The 20,223-nt window shown below is 36.3% G+C and overlaps 1 protein-coding gene across 1 annotated transcript in view; it reads left to right on the plus strand.

The window, feature by feature from the left end:
* PTPN4 (protein tyrosine phosphatase non-receptor type 4) overlaps window positions 1-19,582 on the plus strand; it is a 225,434-nt gene extending 205,852 nt beyond the window's left edge. The window contains 9 exon segments of the mRNA XM_043998589.1: window positions 6,214-6,380; window positions 9,159-9,249; window positions 9,344-9,405; window positions 11,516-11,666; window positions 13,498-13,514; window positions 13,516-13,623; window positions 15,653-15,801; window positions 17,556-17,695; window positions 18,797-19,582. Coding sequence (XP_043854524.1) covers window positions 6,214-6,380; window positions 9,159-9,249; window positions 9,344-9,405; window positions 11,516-11,666; window positions 13,498-13,514; window positions 13,516-13,623; window positions 15,653-15,801; window positions 17,556-17,695; window positions 18,797-18,879 — 968 coding nt within the window. The 3' untranslated portion in view covers window positions 18,880-19,582.
* The last annotated feature ends 641 nt before the right edge of the window (window positions 19,583-20,223 follow it).

Here is a 20,223-nt window from a genome sequence, read left to right on the forward strand (position 1 = left end):
ACTTTTAAAACAGAATTTTGCACAAACAACAGCAGCACCAACAACCAAAAAACCTCCCTTTGCAGCCTTTGTTTCTTTGCCTTACACTAAATGTCTTTGTAAAATCTGCTTAGGTACTCTAGTATACCTTGGTATGCCCCTGAGATTTATGATCCTGACTAATAGTAACTGAGCTTAAAAGTCTTTTACCACAGTTATTTCCTTACTAAAAGTTTCTCCGGGGGCAGCTAGGTGGTACAGTGGATAGAGCACTGGCCCTGGATTCAGGAGGACCTGAGTTCAAAGTTGGCCTCAGACACTTAACACTAGCTGTGTGACCCTGGGCAAGTCACTTAATCCCCATTACCCTGCAAAAAAACCAACCAAACAAAAAAGAGTTGGTTGTTAAACATTTACCAGTCCATTCATATGTAGAGAAGATTTTTTTGAAATACCAGAATTGTCCAAATGAAAAATGAAGCATAAAATCTCCCAGAAGAAAATGATTTCTTAAAAATTAGAATTGGAGGGGGCAGGTAGGTGGCACAGTGGATAAAGCATCGGCCTTGGATTCAAGAGGACCTGAGTTCAAATCTGACCTCAGACACTTAACCCTTACTAGCTATGTGACCCTGGGTAAGTCACTTAACCCCAATTGCCTTACCAAATAAAAAAAGAAAGAAAGAAAGAAGTTCCTGCAGAATCTAGTGAGCATATCAAACCATTCCCAGTTTTCTTCTCCTTTCCTTTCATATACTCTACAGTGATTTTTTTTAATGTTATTATGAATTTAACAAATATCAATTAAAATGAGCACTTCACATACACAGAAGAACAGAAAAAAAAGTGGTTGTAATGAAACTGAAAAACTCTATTATAAGAATTCTTGAAGATCTTGAAGATAGATTCAAGGGGGTCCATGAACTTGAATGGGGGGAAAATTGCATCTTTATTTTCACTAACCTCTAAAGGAAATGTAGCATTTCCTTAATGTAGACAACAAACCTCAGTAGTAATTGGTCTTTACCAGACTGCCAAAGGGTCCATGACACAGACAATGAATTATGAATATTACACATAGCTTACTTTTCTAAGTATATAATAAATTCAGCATGTTAATTTGTTTTTTAAAAAATTATAAAAGGATTTTATTATTTTCCAGTTACACGTAGAGATAGTTTTCAACATTTGTTTTTATAAGATTTCTAGTTTCAAATTTTTCTCCCTCCTTCCCCCCCTCCCCAAGACAGAAAGTAATCTGATATAGGTTATATATGTACAATAACATTAAACATATCTCTGCATTAGTCGTGTTATAAGAGACAAATCAGAGCAAAAAAGGAAAAACCTCAAAAAAGAAAAACAACAGCACCAAAAACAAAAGAAATAGTATGGTTCAATCTGCATCCATATTCCACAGTTCTTTTTTTTTTTTCTCTGGATTTGGAGAGCATTTTTTTTTGGTTGGTTGTTTTGGGTTTTTTGTTTGTTTGGTTGGTTGGTTGTTTTTTTGCGGGGCAAAGGGGGTTAAGTGACTTGCCCAGGGTCACACAGCTAGTAAGTGTCAAGTGTCTGAGACCAAATTTGAACTCAGGTACTCCTGAATCCAGGGCCAGTGCTTTATCCACTGCACCACCTAGCTAACCCCCTAGAGAGCATTTTTCATCATGAGTCCTTTGGAACTATCTTGGACCATTGTATTGCTGAGAAGAATCAAGTCTATCACAATTGATCAACACATAACATTGATGATGCTATGTACAATGTTCTCCTGGTTCTGCTCATCTCACTCATCATCAGTTCACAGCATGTTACTTTCAAAGTTGTCTTGCTTGTCCATGATTCCTCCTGACCTTCCTTCTCTTTTGTGAATTTGAAAATATTTCCAGGATCTTTTGGGGGGTTGGGGGGGGGGGTAGATCTTATCTCCAGATTTCTTTTCCCTCCTCACTTCCCTTTGCCTAAATTGAGAAAAAACAAAACCAAAACCTTTGTAACAAAAATGCATAGTATATTTGTTACTGGGCTTTGTTGTCCCTTCCCCCATCCCCGCCCCTGCCAAGAGGAAAGAAGTTTGTGAGTGAGGAAGGGAGGCACAGAGAAGAAAGAAAGAAAGAAAGAAAGAGAAGGAAGGAAGTGTCTTTGAGGACTTTTTTTAATTCAGAGATGAGAATAAAAGGAAGACCAGAAAGAAGAACAGACAAGCAGGACAGCTTTGAAAATTACAGGCTGAATTTATTATATATTTTTAAAACAAGCTATTCATAGTAGACATGTATAGTTTTATGGGCAGTCTTTTTCTATTCTTCTTTGTATGGAAATATCCATTTTATTTTGTTTGATAAATTCAGAATAAAGAGGTTTTTTATATATTTAGTCCAGAAAAACAAATTTCCACACTTTGTACAAAAATATATATCTTTTTCTGAAATTTGAATCCATCACTCTTCTTCCAGGAAGTAGATAGCATGCCTCATTTGAAATTGTGATTGGTCTTATGTTGTTAGTATTCTTAAGTCTTTCAGAGTTTTATTTGCAGTGATGTTATTACTACATAAATCATTCTCCTGGTTCAAACAGTCACTTTTCCCCAACAGTCTCATCACTTCCACCCCAGCAGGTAGTTGTTCTCTGTTGATGACAATCGCAGTCAGTATAGAATTCTCCTTCTGAGGCCCTCTCCCTTTTGAAGGATGAAAGTATCATTAAAGCAAATTAATGGCTTCTCTGCTTTGAGAGAGAATTCTAGTAAATAATTGAGAAATGAGAGTCCTTCATAATTATTACACCAGCCTTTTTGCACCGCTTGTGATCTAGCCATTTACCAAACTCTTTCTTTCCTCTTTCATCCAGGTGACTGATTATCACTTTTATTTCTCCTTCCACTGACATTTACCCAGATGTTTTCTGCCATGCTTACTCCTAACACCTGGGTTTCCTCACCTGAGTGTGTCCTCTTAGTAAACAATGCTATCTGACTCTGGCATTCATCTTCCCCATCTTGTTGCTTTCGTTTTCCTTGGATGAAGTGGCAAGAAGGGGGAAGGAGAGAGAGAGAGACAGAGACAGAGATATTTATTAAGTGTTTGTTTTTTCCAGTAACTAGGGATACAAATGGCAAAGTGAGACAGTTTCAGCCTTCAGTGCACCTACATTGCTATAGGGAAGACATCACTTAGAAGAAGAGGCAGCCACAGAATGGCCAGCAGAACACAGAGAGCCCTATGACTCAGCATCAGTGTGGCTTGCCAAGACTGGCAGCTGCCTGAGGAGAGGGCATAGTAAAGCCGTGGGTGCCAGGGTAGATGGAAGAGAGGAAAGACAAGTCACTGCTGTTAAGCAGCTGGCAGTCTAGTGGGAGAGGCAACATGAAAAATAACTGCATACAGACAAAGTACATACAAGATAAACTGAAAATTAATTGAGGGAAGGCAGTAATATTAAAAGAAAGAACTTGAAGGAAGCCAGAAGGTAGAGAGTAGGAAGAGAGAGTATCCCAGGCATGGGCAACAGGCAGGATAAATTCCTGGAGGTTGGAGATAAAGCATCTTCCACGAGGAACAGAAAGCGGACCATTGTTACTGGATCATAGAGAAAATGGAAGGGGGTGAGATATAAGAAGATTGGAAAGGTAGGAGGGGGACAGGTCGTTAAGAGCTTAGAGTGCATATTTGATTCTGAAGGTTTCAGGGAGTCACTGGAGTTTATTAATAGAAGGGTGGCATAGTCAGATCTGCAGTGCAGGAAGATTAGTTTGCCAGCTGAATAGAGAATGAATTGGAGTGAAAAGAGACTTGAGGCACAGAGACCCACCAGTAGGCTTTGCAATATCCAAACACAAGGTGATGAGAACCTGCACCAGGGTGGTAGCCGTGTCAAAGGAATGATATTACAAGGGGAAAATCAACAGGACATGGCAACATATGGAGTATGGAATGGGGACAGGGTCAGAGAGAGAGTGAGGAATCAAGGATAACAGCTATTAGTTCAAAGAGTCCCTTTTGCAGCATCCAAAGGACGATGGAGGCAGAAAGGAGTTTTGACATGTGATCTGGGAATTGGCGATTTTCTTCTGCTGTAGTAGACATACAGGAAGTGTAGGTTGTGTACACTGGGACATATGCTAGTTAGTTTGATATTAATCTTTAAATAGTAACCAGTGTCTCTACCTGTGTCAATAGGTTTAAAGCCCAGTGACTCATACTTTAAATATATGTGGCAAACCGGTATAATTGCACATCTGAATTATCCGTGCCTTCATAATTTTAGAACAAAGTGCTTACAACTGTTAAAATTATATTTTAGGGGGCGGCTAGGTGGTGCAGTGGATAAAGCACCAGCCTTGGAGTCAGGAGTACCTGAGTTCAAATCCGGCCTCAGACACTTAACACTTAGTAGCTGTGTGACCCTGGGCAAGTCACTTAACCCCAATTGCCTCACTTAAAAAAAATTATATTTTAATCAAATCCCAACTTAGGAAGGTTAAGAGTCATAAAACATATGGACTCTTGATATATGAACTTTTTAAGTTTGCAGCATTTGAAACCAGAATGAACCTTACCAATATCTAATCCAACTTTGTTATTTGGTTTGAAAAAAGGCTTAAATGATTTGTCAAGATGATGCAGGTAAGTAGGGTAGCTGGGTTTTAAACACAAGTCCTTTGACTTCAAATCCATTATTCTTCCCATTATAACATGCTTACTGTCAACCACTCACCCAGATTCAAACTGCTGAAGCTTCTGAAGGTACTACTACAAAAGATTTGGTTAATATTATCCTTAATCATCTAAGATTAATAAGACGGGGAACAAAGAACAAAGATCTGGAACTAGATTTCTCAGTCCTCCTGATAATAGTTCACTAAAGTAAAACTAGTCCAATAATCCAGGTGTCCTCCTGTCTCCAGTTTGCTATTATGCCTTTAAAGAGTCCCCTCCTTGAGCACAGGTTAATTGTTATTTTTATACTTAATAGGTTTCATTTCAATCTTAAAAGGGTCAGAACCTAGATAAGGTTAGGGCCTTAGACCCCTTTTCAGCAGAGCTTGGGTATGTTATAGCACTTTCAGCTTTTGTACAGAAAGATTTTCCACCTATCAGACTGGACATTTCTTTGATCTTTTAAGACACTGTAATGGGCAGCTAGGTGGCACAGTGGATAAAGCACTGGCCTTGGATTTAGGAAGACCTGAGTTCAAATCCAGCCTCAGACACTTGACACTTACTAGCTGTGTGACCCTGGCCAAGTCACTTAACCTTCATTGCCCCGCCCAAAAGAAAAAGACATTGTAATGTTAACTCTTCTTCCTTCTTCTGCCCCTGTGCTTTATGGTGTGTATATTCTTCTCTATGGTGCTAGTTTTGTATAGTCTTAGTAACTAGCTTTGGTCCTACTTGGAAAGTTCTCCTCTGTTACTAAATGTTGTGTTTGGTCAAGTGTTACAGAGTCATTACACCTCAGGAAGCAACAGGTTCAAATCCCACCTCTCACATACATTGACTTAATGATTCTGGGTAAATCATTTAACGACTCAGTGTTCTGGGCAACTCTTAAGATTATAAATTTCAGAGGTCCAACCTGCATTGCCAGAGGGAATTTCCTCATGGGGATTTCTCTATCAGTGAAATCACAAGTCCTGATCCTATCTGTTCCCTCCTGTCTGGTAATAATCTTCCTTTCTTCTGGTCCTCAAATTCTGCCAAAATCCTGTCCTAGTATTTTCATCCTCTCTGGGAATGGAGAATTTCAGAAAAGGCTACTTTTGTCTTTGATCTTAGGCTTAAGCACTAAAATCTGTGGGTAAAGAGCCATGAGCCCTTTTCAAAAGCAACCTGTCTGCAGCTTTAGAGGTAACTAGAAGCTGTTGCTATTGGGTTATCAGCTGTCAGAATGCCATCCGTGCTCAAACCCTGCCTTCCCATCAGAATTTTCTCCTGCGTTTTGTGCAAAATGCTGGTTTACCAGTTAGGTTGTTGATCTTCAGCCTAATCAGGAAAGAAATTCTGAATCTTCACCCCTCTGAGTTAAACTTCTGAGATTAGTTCTTGTTAATGATCTTATGCCAGAGGTATAAGGGTTTTACTCAGCATAATCAGGGTATTTCTCCTCTGCTGGTAATAGATGCCAAAATTGATAAATTTCTTCTTAAACTAAATTTTTTTAAAAATCTCTTTGTCCAAGGAACATGTGCAACAAGTAAAAGACAATAATAATTCCCATGTTCCTTTATAGCTGTATATGATGTGGTAGAAGAAAAATTTGAGAATGAACCAGACTTCCAGTATATCCCTGAGAAATCCCCACTGGATGGTGTCCATCAAAATGATAACGCCTTGAGGGAATCGATGATCCAACTTGCTGAGGGTCTTGACAGTGGAACAATCCTTACACAGTTTGATGTAAGTAGCAAGGCACCTGTGTTTTTAGAAAATATTTTGCCTTTCATTTCATAAAGTCTTTAGTAGTTTTCCAATCTTAATTCCATGTTTTTTAATAATTACCTTTACTATCCATGAGCTATTAATTTGCCCAAAAAGTCTTTAAGGAACCACTGTCTCAACATTGAAGAACAATAAATGGATTTTTATGCTCTTAATAAATTTTGTACACCCAAGGTTATATAGTTTTTTCATTTAAAAATCTCTTTTCCCAAATAAAAATATAACTTAGCTACAAACAAAATTCTATATGATGTATTTATCCCTTTCAAAAATAAAGAAGGCAAACCAGTTTTAAATGAACTATTTTAAGATTGAACTCCAATCCATAAACGAAACAAGAATTGAGGTCATGTTTGCAAATCAAGTTCTCTGCACATTGAAGAGTCTGAAATGAGAAATAAGTAATAAATATGACTATTTAAAGGAAAAATTATGTCCTGTTAGCTTAGAAATCAGCTTAATAACAAATACATACCTCAAAAATTAAAATGTCAAGTTTAAGAGATTAAAATTGTACATAATTAGTATGCTTTTTTTAGAATAAAGGTCAAGGGGCAGCTAGGTGGCGCAGTGGATAGAGCATCGGCCCTGGAGTCAGGAGTACCTGAGTTCAAATCCAGCCTCAGACACTTAACACTTACTAGCTGTGTGACCCTGGGCAAGTCACTTAACCCCAATTGCCTCACTAAAAATAAATAAATAAATAAATGGGGGGAAAAATAGAATAAAGGTCAAATGTTTTTTTTAAAACAGCATACAAATATAAACATGCAAACAAAACCAAAAAAGACATTTTTCCTCAAAAATAGGTCAGCACAACACAAAGGTAATCATAATTGATGATAATACATACTATCATATACTTTTATAATTTTTTAAGGAAAATTATACCTTTTATTTTTTTAAGGGCAGTACCAAAATCATCCGTGGTATTCACCTGCTTTTTATGGTGGTTGTTTAATGTTGTCTTCATTTATGCCTTGTAGTCAGGGCATATTTTTCTTTTGAATCTTTTTTCTTCATCTCTGATGTTCTTGTGATCATGAACACCATTGCTTCTCTGAGTCTTAGATTCTTCATTTCTAAATCATGTGATGCTATAGAAACTACCTCATTGATGCTATTGTGAGGCTCAAATTCAACAATTTTTTAATGTGCTTTTGTAATTTTTTTAAGTTCTAATAATTGTCAGTTATAATTATTATTGTATATGTCTTCCCATATTTCTTACAGTTTTTCCTGTTCTTGATGGCATAATTATATTCCATTACATTCATAACACTATAATTTTATTTGGCCCATCTCTAATAATTGGACACCTAATTTATTTCTCATTTTTTACTACTACAGGTTATTGCAACTGTGAATATTATTTTCTTATTCTCTATGAGATTTATAAGTCAGCTCTTTAACTTATTAAATTCCATATTCTTTTCCAAAGAAGTTGGGCCATTTCATAGCTCCCTAAAGAGCTGCTTTCTTTCCCCAGAGTCCCTTCAGTATTGAATTTTTACACATTTTATCATCTTTGCCACTTTGATGGGTAAATCTATTTTTCTTTTTGGGGTTTTAGGATTTTTAAAAAAATACTCACTTTCGGGCAGCTAGATGGTGCAGTGGTAAAGCACCGGCCCTGGATTCAGGAGTACCTGAGTTCAAATCTGACCTCAGACACTTGTCACTTATCTAGCTGTGTGACCCTGGGCAAGTCACTTAACCCTCATTGCCCTGCAAAAAAAAATAAAATAAAATATTCACTTTCACCCCTAAGTTAGTGTTTTCTTTATGTGGTAACAATAATCACTCTCATTACCACAGTATTTTATGATTTTACAATGCATTTTGGTCTCTACAACACTATAAAGTTATTGATCCAAGTTTTTGATACTTTTATTTGACAATTTAAATATGAGAGCCATAGTTTCTGAGTGATTTAATTATTTTGTTAATATGCTGGCAAGATATTAATTACTGGCCATCTCTTTCAGACCAAAGATCCTTTTATGGCTGTCAAGTCTGGATTAGTACGCCTTTCCAACTGTAGGAGCTCCATCACACAGCAGTCAAGTCTAATTGTTTGAAATGATTATAGATGGGTTATATTAAAATGAAATTCAAGGATAGCTAGAGAGAAAGAATGTAAGACCCCTTGCCCAAAATATTTTCCATCTAGTTATGTCTTTGTAGGCCCAAGTCCTTCAACTTATCTAAACAAAAGAATCTGTCTCTACCCAAAACTCTTTTGTAAGCTTGGGTTGGGCCTTGACACAGTTGAGGTGATTTGATGGAATCTCTCAAGGAGAGTTTGCCCTGGGGGGGGGGGGGGGTGTGTGTGAAAGGACTGAGAAAGAAGGGGAGGTCACTGGGTCCCCCAAGATATCAATTATTAATAATTATTTCTCACAGCTATAAAATACAAAGTTGGCAAATGAGGGTTAGGAAAATGAAAAAAGCACCAGAGTGTTACATTTAATAAATGGCAGAGCCAACTCCAAATGTAGTGTAACAATTTTGACAGAGAATAGTTGAAATTATTAATTTTGTTAGCAGTGTCTTCAGCAAGTTACCAAGAAGAGTATCACAAATTTTCACATAGACTGTAAAAAAATAATTGAGTTCATTACTTCTTGTTGTAATGATGATCTTGAAGTTACTTATGTATATTTATAGCTTTTGTCTGTGTGCTAATGTGGATCCTGTAGTGTAACCAAAACTGTTTGACTTGTTATCTTACAGCAACTCTATAGAAAAAAGCCTGGAATGACTATGTCTTGTGCCAAATTACCTCAAAATATTTCCAAAAATAGATACAGAGACATTTCGCCTTGTAAGTATTTTTTAAATTAATATTTTAATATTTCGATCTTTCTGATTTATGGTTGCTGAGCAAATAAACATTCTTTTAATACTCTTTTTTTCAGATGATGCTACACGAGTCATTTTAAAGGATAATGATGACTACATCAATGCAAATTATATAAATGTGAGTTTAATTTTTTTTGGAATAGGTGGAGCATTGTATAGTTTCTCAACACAAAATATTTTGTTAACTATCACTTAGTGTGATAATGTTCTTTATTTCTCACCTGTACTTAATGGAGGCAATGTTTTTACCAGACTCTAAAACTGCCTTATGCATTAAATAAGCAAACACATGACAGAGTTCTTAAACCTCACATTACATTCTCCCAACAAACTACACAGTCTGTATTAGCATATAAAATTATTTACTATACATCAGTCATCAGTGATTGCTTCTCTTAAAGACTTGAGCAGTTGGCTCTCTATAAAAACTCTTCTAAAGCCAGTTAACAGTCTTATGTACAGCTAGGACAATAAATAACTGTCCTAGAGCAACTGCCAGTGCCTTGCAGGAATATTGAATTCAGCATATCACTCTAGTCATGAAGGTTTGGAACCTTTGCTGCATCATCAACTCTTCTTCCTCCCTCAAACCCCATATACATTTAGTTGCCAAGTCAGTTCTACCTCCACTACCTCTCTCTAATTCCCTTCTCTCCTCCCATGTGACCACACCCTGCTTCAAATCAAGAAGCCTTTATTAAGCAATTAGTATTCATCTAGCACTGCTAAGTGCTGGGAATACAAATGCAAACAAAACATAGCCCCTGCTCTTAAGGAATTTACTTTCTAAGGTAAAACAAGGTATAAAACAGAGCTGGAAAGAGGGGAAAGGGGCAAAGCCATATAGAGGCATGGAGAAGAAATCTGGAGAGGCAAACAGCTAGAAAAGAAAGGAATAGCTGGCCTGGGTCCTTCCTCAACAGGGAGGTTCCTGGAGGAATTTAACAATGAAAGTAGCTGCAAGGGCAGAAAGATGTTCTAAAGTGAGAAGGCTATGCTGGTATAGGGATCTTCCAGGATGAGATGGTTCCTGTGGCATGGTGGAGAAAGTCCACAGAGTCAGGACTGGAGCCTGGAATACAAATGAAGCCTTAATCATGTCCTACCCAGGACTATTACAATGGCCTTTTAAATTGGTGTCCCTGCCTCAAGTCTGTTTCCTTCTGCACATGCTCCACACTGCTGCCAAATTGATATTTGATTCCTAAAACAGCTTCAGAAATTCCAGTGTGGCTCTCACTTATCTCTAGAATAAAGTTAAAACTTCTTTGTTTAGCATTTTTAAATCTATTCCAACCTATCTCTACAGGTTTATTGCATATGACTCTTGTTCATGAATTTAACATTCCAGCCTGGCCAACCTGCTTCCTTTCTGTCTTCCATCTCCACATCTTAGGCTGTCCTTCATGCCTGGAATAGACTTCCTCTAACCTTGCCCTTTTGTTATCCCTAACCTCCATTAAGGCTTAGTAACAAGTATCATATCTTAAACTAAACATATCATGACTCCCTAGTTGGTAGCACCCTCCCTTCCTCCAAAATTACTTTGCATTTCCTTGTGTTCATATTGTTTCTCTCCTGCCCTTCAATAGTGTCAACTCCTTGAGAAGGGAGACTATCTCACTTTTGTCTGTATTCCTTGTGCCTGGCACATGATAATTGCTTAATGAATGTTTGTTGAAATAAAGAAAGGCTGGCTTCCTGATGATACTGTGTTGCTCAACATTTTGCCAAAAACATTCCTCTCCTGAGAAAAGTAGACATGCATAATGAAGGTTTGTTGTGCTATCATCAAATGGGTTAATAAAATGCACTCTTCACATTATAATTAGTAAATTTTAAAATTTAAATTATTTTCATAAATCTTGCAATAACAAAATAATGATTGCTGATTAGCTAGAAATTTTATATAAAAAACTATATCTATATTTTAAGTATCTCTATTGTTCCTAGAATTAGACGTTAGGACTTGTTATTGTTTTCTTTCCTTACAGTACATGTGCCTTTCCATTGTAATTTGTCTTACAACAAAAACATAGAGTCAAACAGAAACAGTCTTGAAAATTTATCCTGTCAATCATGTCTTTTTCATCCTTAAAGCCCTTTTTCATTCTAATCTGATTTTATAATTCAGTCTAAATTATCCAGCAAAGATTTAATCTATGATTCACCAAGGGGAATGATAATTAAATAGTATAATTATGTTGCCTGTGTTCTTTTCCTTTTAGATGGAAATCCCTTCTTCCAGCATTATAAATCAGTATATTGCTTGTCAGGGGCCATTACCAAACACTTGTACAGATTTTTGGCAGATGACTTGGGAACAAGGTTCCTCCATGGTTGTAATGTTGACAACACAAGTGGAACGAGGCAGAGTAAGTCAGAGCCTGGATCCTGGGTGCTCTTGGTGTTACTAACTCTTCTATAACCAGAACAGTCCTATAATTTTTTTAATCTATAATACTCTTGTAATGTCTTGGTTAAGATTTTCCTAGGATTTCACTAAAGATTTCAGTCAATCAGTTAGTAATTATTAAGTATAATATGCCCGGTGCCAATAAAGCCCTTTAAGAAGATGATCCTGTCCATGCAGAGTAGTCAGTCAAACAACAAGTATTAAGCACTTAAATGCCAGGCACTATGCTAAGCACTGGGAACACAAAAAAAGGCAACAGTCAGTCCCTGCACCCAAGGACCGTACAGTCTAATCATAGTTGTAGCTGCTGTGATTGGACTGAGAGGAAGGATGTGAAGGCCTCTCTTATGGCAGTTTGGTGGCACTGTGGATAGAGTGCTGGACTCAGAGGCAAGAAGACAACCTAAATTCAGACATTTACTAGTTGGGTGTCATCCTGGACAGTTATTAGCACCCTTATAGCCTCAGTCTCCTCGAATGTAAAATAGGGATAATAGTAGCACCTACCAAGGTTGTTGTAAGGATAAAATACTGTGCAAACACTATGCAGATTTTAGCTGTTGATGTTATTATTGAATCAGATTCATGAGAAAAGCAAGAAATAGTAGACAGAGTACTAGACTTGAAAGTCAGGAAGACCTGGGTTCAAATCCCACTTCAGATACTAGGTGTGCGAATTCTAGGCAAATCACTTAATGTTTTGAGCCTCAGTTTCATCACCTTTAAAATGAGAATATTGGATTTAATGACCTGAGATCCCTTCAAGCTCTAAACCTATGATTTTATGATCCCTTAAAGAGCTTTTAATCTCATTGGAAAGAAAAGACTAACACATGAAAAATTAAATGACAAAGTGTGATCATTGAAATAAAGGTGGTAGAAGTGAGTAGTTGGAGAAGAGACTTCATGGAGCAGGTTTGGCTTGAAATGGGTTTTGAAGAATGGATAGGGTTTGGATAATCTGTGGAAAGGAAAGCCATCTGTAGCATGAAGATGGTGTAAGCTAAAGGCATTGAGATAGGAAAATGTAGGCAGAGTTTTTGTTTCAAAATTACACGTGATCTTTTCTCTTTTTTTGTAGACTATAGAGTACCTTAAGCTTTGTTCATGATGGCTGCCGGGTGAAAACTTTGCTTTTGTGTTCATCTAGGTTTTCTTTGACTTAACTGTTCTTTTTTTTTAAAAAACTGCCTCTAAACTTTAATCTTGGATTGTTTGTAACTACATATTTATATATGATCTTTCTAATTTAGAAATGCTTTTCTCACTGCCTCCAGAAAGGCTGTAGGTGCTTTAATTCTTAGCTGCATGTTAATGAGGGAAAGACCACTAGGTCGAGATTCAGAGGACTAATAAAATGAGATAATACATGTAAAGCACTTTGCAAACCTTTAAGTGCTATGTAAACGCTAGCAATCATAATAATTATTATTTCTCAGCCTCAGTTTTTTCATATGAATATACCTTATAGGTTTGTTCTGAAAGTGAAAGGAGATACTTGGCTTATAGTGGGAGGGACCACCAAGGCCATCAAGTCCTGCCCCTCATTTTATAAATGAGAAAACTGAGGCCCAGGGAGGGGAAGTGACTTGCTTAAGGCCACACAAGTAATATGAGAGGCAGATAGATAAATCACTTTGTTCATTTTATACACACACACACACACACGCACATATATATATATATATATATATATATATATATGTATTCAGGAGGGGCTCTGGGTCCAATATAGCATTTATGAATTTTAATACAAAACAACAACTCTTTGGGAATTTTTTTTACTTTATGGTTAATGTCACCAGTATTGGCCCAGAACTCACTGAAAGTTCGTTGTACGGGGATTTCCAGGTCACCTGCCATTCAGAAGAAGGAAATTCTGCCTATGTCTTCAGAAATATGACACTATGTAACTTAGAGGTGAGAGTGCATTGCATCCAGTGTCAGTTGTGTTAAAAGTCTATCTAGCTCTAGATTTGAATGCAGAAAAAAATATATTAAGCTGTGTGCATAACCATGTTATTGATTACTTTGGATCTATAGAAACATCTCAGTGATGTAGTAAAATACCTCATTTGTAAAACTGAATGGAGGTTGAACAAATTAAAAAGACATACTACGCTCCTAGCCACTGCCTGCATTTCCTTTGTGCTATTTGTATAACACCAATTCTAGAAATGTAAACTATTTTGGACCTGATTCTCTAGCACAGGGGTTCTTAGTCTTCTTTGTCTCTAGGACCCCTATGGAGTCTGGTGAAACCCATGAACCCTTCTCAGACTAATGGTTTTTAAATGTTTCCATAATATTACAAAAAGGAACTAGTTACATTGAAATACAGTTATGAAAATATTTTTAAAAGCAAATTCAGAGACCCAAACTAAGAAATCCCTGTTCTAGGGCAGAGTTGATGATCTTAGGCCTAGAGGTATCAGAAGTGAATGCATCTGAAACCAAACTAAAATTATAATTGGGAAATATATTAATAAAAATATAAAATATTGCTGTAGAAATGGATCGTATTAATATGTGATTTTCTATATCAATATGCACCCATTACAGAGTGATGCCATTTCCAACTTGAATTTAACACTTTCTATTTGTCTTAGACACCACTGGTCTAGGCACCCATTTGGAAGGTAAGGAAACTATATTTTGCTCTGCAAAAGATCTCACACACCTTTTCCCCCTGGGTTGATGGATTGGACTGCAATGCAGAACCCTTCTAAATAAGGATCTGCAAGTCTCTCATTTAGTGATGATCTTTTGGTGCTTCAGCTTTGTGACAGTTTACACTTAGCATATGACACATAGCTTTCTCCCCCCCCCCCCCACCCCCCCCCCCCCCCAATTTCTGAATTTGAAGCCATCTTCTAAATTGTGAAGTTGGCCTCATGTGTGAGGTATTCCCATATTGGAATATCTTGTGAACTTTTCAGATTCCAGGGTAGTAAGAGAATCCTGTTTTAAAATTCCCAAAGATGGGGCAGCTAGGTGGCGCAGTGGATAGAGCACCGACCCTGAAGTCAGGAGGACCTGAGTTCAAATTCGGCCTCAGACACTTGACACTTGACACTTACTAGCTGTGTGACCCTAGGCAAGTCACTTAACCCCAATTGCCTCACCAAAAAAAAAAAAAATTCCCAAAAATTTGAATGAGGAACTTAAAAGTTACATAATCATAAGCATTTTTCACTTAGTAGAATGTTTTTTAATCAGTTCTGAGTTACTGTGTAACCCCAACAGATAATCACATCTTCCTGTTTTTCATTGTTTCTTCTCCCCACCCCACCCCCAAGAAGAATCTAGATGTGCAGAATATACTGTAACTTGAACTAAGACCTAAAATTTCATCATTTTATGGAATACCTTAAAATTAGTAAATGAAAAATCTTTACTTCTCATCCAAAAGCAACATAAAAATGTTTATTCCACATTTGTAGTATTTCTTTGGTTTTCTTTTTGGAAGAAATAATAATGAAAACTTTTTATATAAAATCAAAACTAAATGCAGTTTTACCTGATATGTGATCTTAAGTCGTTTAACCTCCACTGCCTCAGTTTCCTTAACTGTGAAATGAGGATATTGAGTTGGGAGAATCAAACAAGATTTGTAAAGTACTTAGCATAGTTCCTGGCACATAGTAGGTGCTATATAAATGCTAGATATTATTATTACACTTAATTGTCAAAAACATCAGTGCTGTGAACAGAACCAACCTTTCAAATGTTCATTTTACATGCAAAAATTTTAGATTATTACAAACAAAATAGTATGTACTATTTCTGTGACATTCATTTTTTCATATTATATAGGAAAGCCTGTTTAAAAACTTTTACTGCATTTTATAATTTTTTGTTGGCATTTGCTTTATTTTCAAAATTAAGGAACTCATATTTTAATAACATTCCTAAATCATAAGTTCACAATTTCTTTTTTTGTAATTAGAAAAATGAGAGTCGTCAGCTCACCCAGATTCAGTATATAGCCTGGCCTGACCATGGAGTCCCTGATGATTCAAGTGACTTTCTCAATTTTGTCTGTCATGTACGAAATAAGAGAGCTGGCAAAGAAGAGCCTATCATTGTTCATTGCAGGTATTCTGTTTCCCGACTTTTTTGAGTGAATAGGGGCATAAATAGATTATCTGAAACAAAGAATATCTATTATGTTTTATCCTTATGTATCATTCTTTAAACTAGGATTAACAGTTTAGACATCATACAGTAATTTAAGGCTTGCAGATATTCCTGCTCACCTTTTACATGTTGACCAGAAATATACTCAGAATTGTTGGGCTTCCCATATGAAAGAAAAGGCAGCTGGTTTTTTTCTTTTTCAATTCAATTTTATTTTCACTTCTGAATCTCTCTGTCCCCTCTACCCCTCCACTGCCATTGAGAAGGCAAGAAAAACAAAAGTCCATTGCAAATATGTATAGTCATGCAAAAGAAATCCTGCATTAGCCATATTCAAAAAAGAAGGAAAGAAAGAGGGAGAAGGAAAGTGCAATGAAAAGGATAAACAAAATGCTATTAGAATTCAGAGAAAGGGGAAATACTTCTAGGTAGGAATAATTAGGAAAGGGGTTTATGAAGAAAATGGCATTTTGTTAAGCCCTGAAGGATGGATAGGAACTATATAGGTACAAATTGGGAGGAAAATTTAGACAGAGGAGTTTGATGTTATCTAAAAGGAGATTTGGTTTTTTTTTTCTCACCACCATTTATCAAAACTTCTAAGTGGGGCAGGTAGGTGGCGCAGTGGATAAAGCACTTGCCTTGGATTCAGGAGTGCCTGAGTTCAAATCCGGCCTCAGACACTTGACAGTTACTAGCTGTGTGACCCTGGGCAAGTCACTTAACCGTCATTGCCCCTCCAAAAAACAAAACAAAAACAAGCAAACAAAACTTCTAAGTATCATCACTCATTCTCTCCTCTAACTCAGATGAAATAGAGATGTCCCAGGTACTGTTTCTTAAAGCTAATATCTCTCTCTGTCCTTACTCCCTTCTCCTTTATCATGTCCACCTCCAAGACTCTGACAAATCATTCTTTGTCTGTCATCCCTCCTGCCTCCTGTGGAATAGATTTGTATTTTCAGAGCCTAAAGGTTATCTTGCACATAGCAGACATTCAGTAAATGTTTATTGAATGGAATGCATAGTCAGTCTCTCAGTCTTTGCTGTCACCTTCCCATTTGCTTACAAACATACCTAGATCTCCTCAAAAAATAAAATAAGCTTTAGCATAGTAGAAAGGATGTAGAACTTGGCCTTGGCAGAAAGCAGGGGTCCCCTCATAGTCCTAACATATATCACTCAACAAGTATTGAATTCCTTCTCTGTACAGAGCAGTGGAAATCCAAATATAGTAAATCACTACTCCAAAGGCAGTTGCATTCTAACAGAGGAGACAATAGTGACATAAATAAGGATAATAAACACAAAGTAACTAACTACAAGGAAGTTTGAAGGGAAAATAGTAGTAGTTAATTACTTCATAATTTTTGCAGCTTTTATTTTTAATCAGTTTTTGCTTACCAGCACTTTTTAATCAAGTTGCTAAAAATTAATGTAAAATTTTAACAATAGCTCATTTCTAATTATGGAAAAGTGGCAACCTGGGAAACAATAAAACTGGGATATTTAGTTCAAGTTCTTAGACTGTTATTCTTCTGATTTTCTTAAAATCATATTTCTGTAACTAAAACTGCATTACAGACAGCTCATGCTTACAAACACAATATGATTGTTAAAGTTTCAATTTTTTTTTCAATGCATATTTTATAAGACTTTATCAAGAAATTTTTCAGTCAAGTCCTCTACCCCATTTAGTTCTTTTTTTCTAGTGCTGGGATTGGACGAACGGGGGTTCTTATCACTATGGAAACAGCTATGTGTCTCATTGAGTGCAATCAACCAGTTTTATCACTAGATATTGTAAGGACAATGAGAGATCAAAGAGCCATGATGATTCAAACACCTGTAAGTACAGTGCTTTTATATGAATGCAAATAGTAATTTATTAATTCTCCAGCAAAATTTTGTTTATCAGGTATTTGGGGAGTGTTTTGTTTTTTGTTTTTGTTTTTGTTTCTGGTCCAGACCTATGATTTCATCCCAGTCAGAAAATTCCTTCCCTTGATGCCCATTAGCATCTAACTATAATATTATGATCCTAGAGAGAAGTGTCAAGCCAGAGAGATTGTGATTGCCATGTGGTCACACATTTCCTGTACACACTTGAACTTGGGCCCCTCTTGACACTAAGCCACTCTTCTGTCTAATGTGTACACTGACATTTAAAAGGAGTATATCAGTTATTTAATACCCAGTTTGTCTCTTCTCAGTTTCATATAAATCATGGGGAACAATAAGAATCATACCATCACTGAATGAAGTATCTTAAGAGAGCTTCCAATGTATAATAGCTCTATTGGAATTAACAAGTTGAGGGCAGCTAGGTGACACAGTAGATAAAGCACAGGCCCTGGATTCAGGAGGACCTGAGTTCAAATCCAGCCTCACACATTTGACACTTAGTAACTGTGTGACCCTGGGAAAGTCACTTAACCCTCACTGTCCCACCAAAAAAAAAGGAATTAACAAGTCTATTATGATAAAATTTCCATTATTATAAAATAACCTGGAAGTTAGGCTATTGGGTGACTGATCAGATTGCATTAAAGCAAATCCAAAAAAAAGAATCATATAATCTTAGAGTTGGAAGGGAACTTGGTCTAATTTCATTTTAAAGTCATGGAAATTAAGGCCCAGAATGATTAAAGTATTTGAAAAACACATAATCTCAGCATCAAATTTAGTTTAAAAATAGATAGTAAAAGTCATTTCATATTTAGAAAGTTTTGAATTTTTAAAGATAACCATAAAATTTCTATTCTCTCATTTTTTTGGATCAGTGACTTTAATGATGTTTCAGATGAGTTCCTTTTGTGGTATTTGGTTTTGTTTTACTATTTTTATATTAACCAAAGGATCATATGGAATTAAGTTAATGTTCATAACAAGAAAGCATGGCCTATATATTGATATATTGATTTTCTAACTGATTCCGTCTTCTTTTTCAGAGTCAAATACAGATTTGTTTGTGAAGCTATTCAGAAGGTTTATGAAGAAGGATTTATTAAACCTTTAAAGTACATAGTTGCATAAATAGAGAAACAAAAAGGGCTGGGATCTTTGTTGAAACATTCTTGTCGTTATAATAGAACTGGCTGTCGCCACCGCTGACACGCCATGATACTACTTATAGACAATGGCAAGCAAAGAACAATGAAGAATTGACAAAAGACTTCGTAAATTCAGCACTGTTGAACTTTATTATTGGAAAAAAAAAGTCAGTCTCTCAAACTCTATAACTCTTACTTTTAAAGACTTTATTTCATTCTTTGCTCCGAACACAAAGAAAAAGATGAATGAACTTAAATGGGTTCAGAGTAATTTATGAAACGTCATGGTTAATGACTCATCCAGTCCTCTTCTGGTTGAACTCTGCTAAAAAAACAAGGCTCAGAATTCTTACCATCTGTGTTACACACCTGCATCTTGAAAAACAAAAATAAGTAAACATCAGACATTAGCCACAGTTTTCTCCAGTGTTTCATATATTTACAGTGTACTGTTCTTTTTTTTTAAGACATTAGCAATTATTCTGAATATTAGCCAATACACTGCTATTGATGTGGCACATTTTACCCAACACTCCCCCAAAATAGATTTGCTGGTTATTAGGGGGGGAATGGAATTTTTCTTTTGTTAGGAAGATGCCCATTTTCCAGCATCTTACAAAAAGTATGATATCAACCTACAGAGGCTTTGCCATGGATAACATGGCACGTCTCAGTCCATAAAATTGGTTTGTATTTAAGCTCATGTAAACTTCTCACTATGTAATGTATAATGAAGCGCATGCATATGTCTTAACCCCTTAAGCTGCCTTGAGACTTCCCAAATGGCTAATGAAATAGGGCACTCATACAACCCAGTGGGCGAAATGGTATGCTATAGTGTACATTCTCACCTATTTATGGCATTTTTGAATGGGTTCACATTTTCTAATGGTATCTATTACTGGAAGTATATAATGATTATAAGGGGTTCAAGAAAATGCCATTCCTTTCTATTCAATGCTTGTTTGTTCCTGTGAACAAACAAAGTGATTTTGCTTACTGAGTAAATAAGCACTCTGCTGCTGTGAATTATTTTGAAATGTGGCACATTCCTTTGGGGGAGAGAGTACATTTCAATGAGAGCTACTAGGTTCTTCAGATTGGGTGTTTAACTTTATCCCTGCTCTGTCTTTTGATGGCAATATGAAAAATACACTGATACCGACAGACTTAATTTGTAACAATAGCTTAAGGGTTTTTTTCTTCCTATCCCCTACAAAAATTTACTTTTTAAAATTTCATTTTGACTGATGTCACCTTATGTCCATATTGTTCTGTTTGGTTGGAATCTCTTAAGTAAGCAATGAGGCCCTGTTGTTTTGTTTCT

Source organism: Dromiciops gliroides, chromosome 3, assembly GCF_019393635.1.
Source record: "Dromiciops gliroides isolate mDroGli1 chromosome 3, mDroGli1.pri, whole genome shotgun sequence".
Taxonomy (NCBI): Eukaryota; Metazoa; Chordata; class Mammalia; order Microbiotheria; family Microbiotheriidae; genus Dromiciops; species Dromiciops gliroides.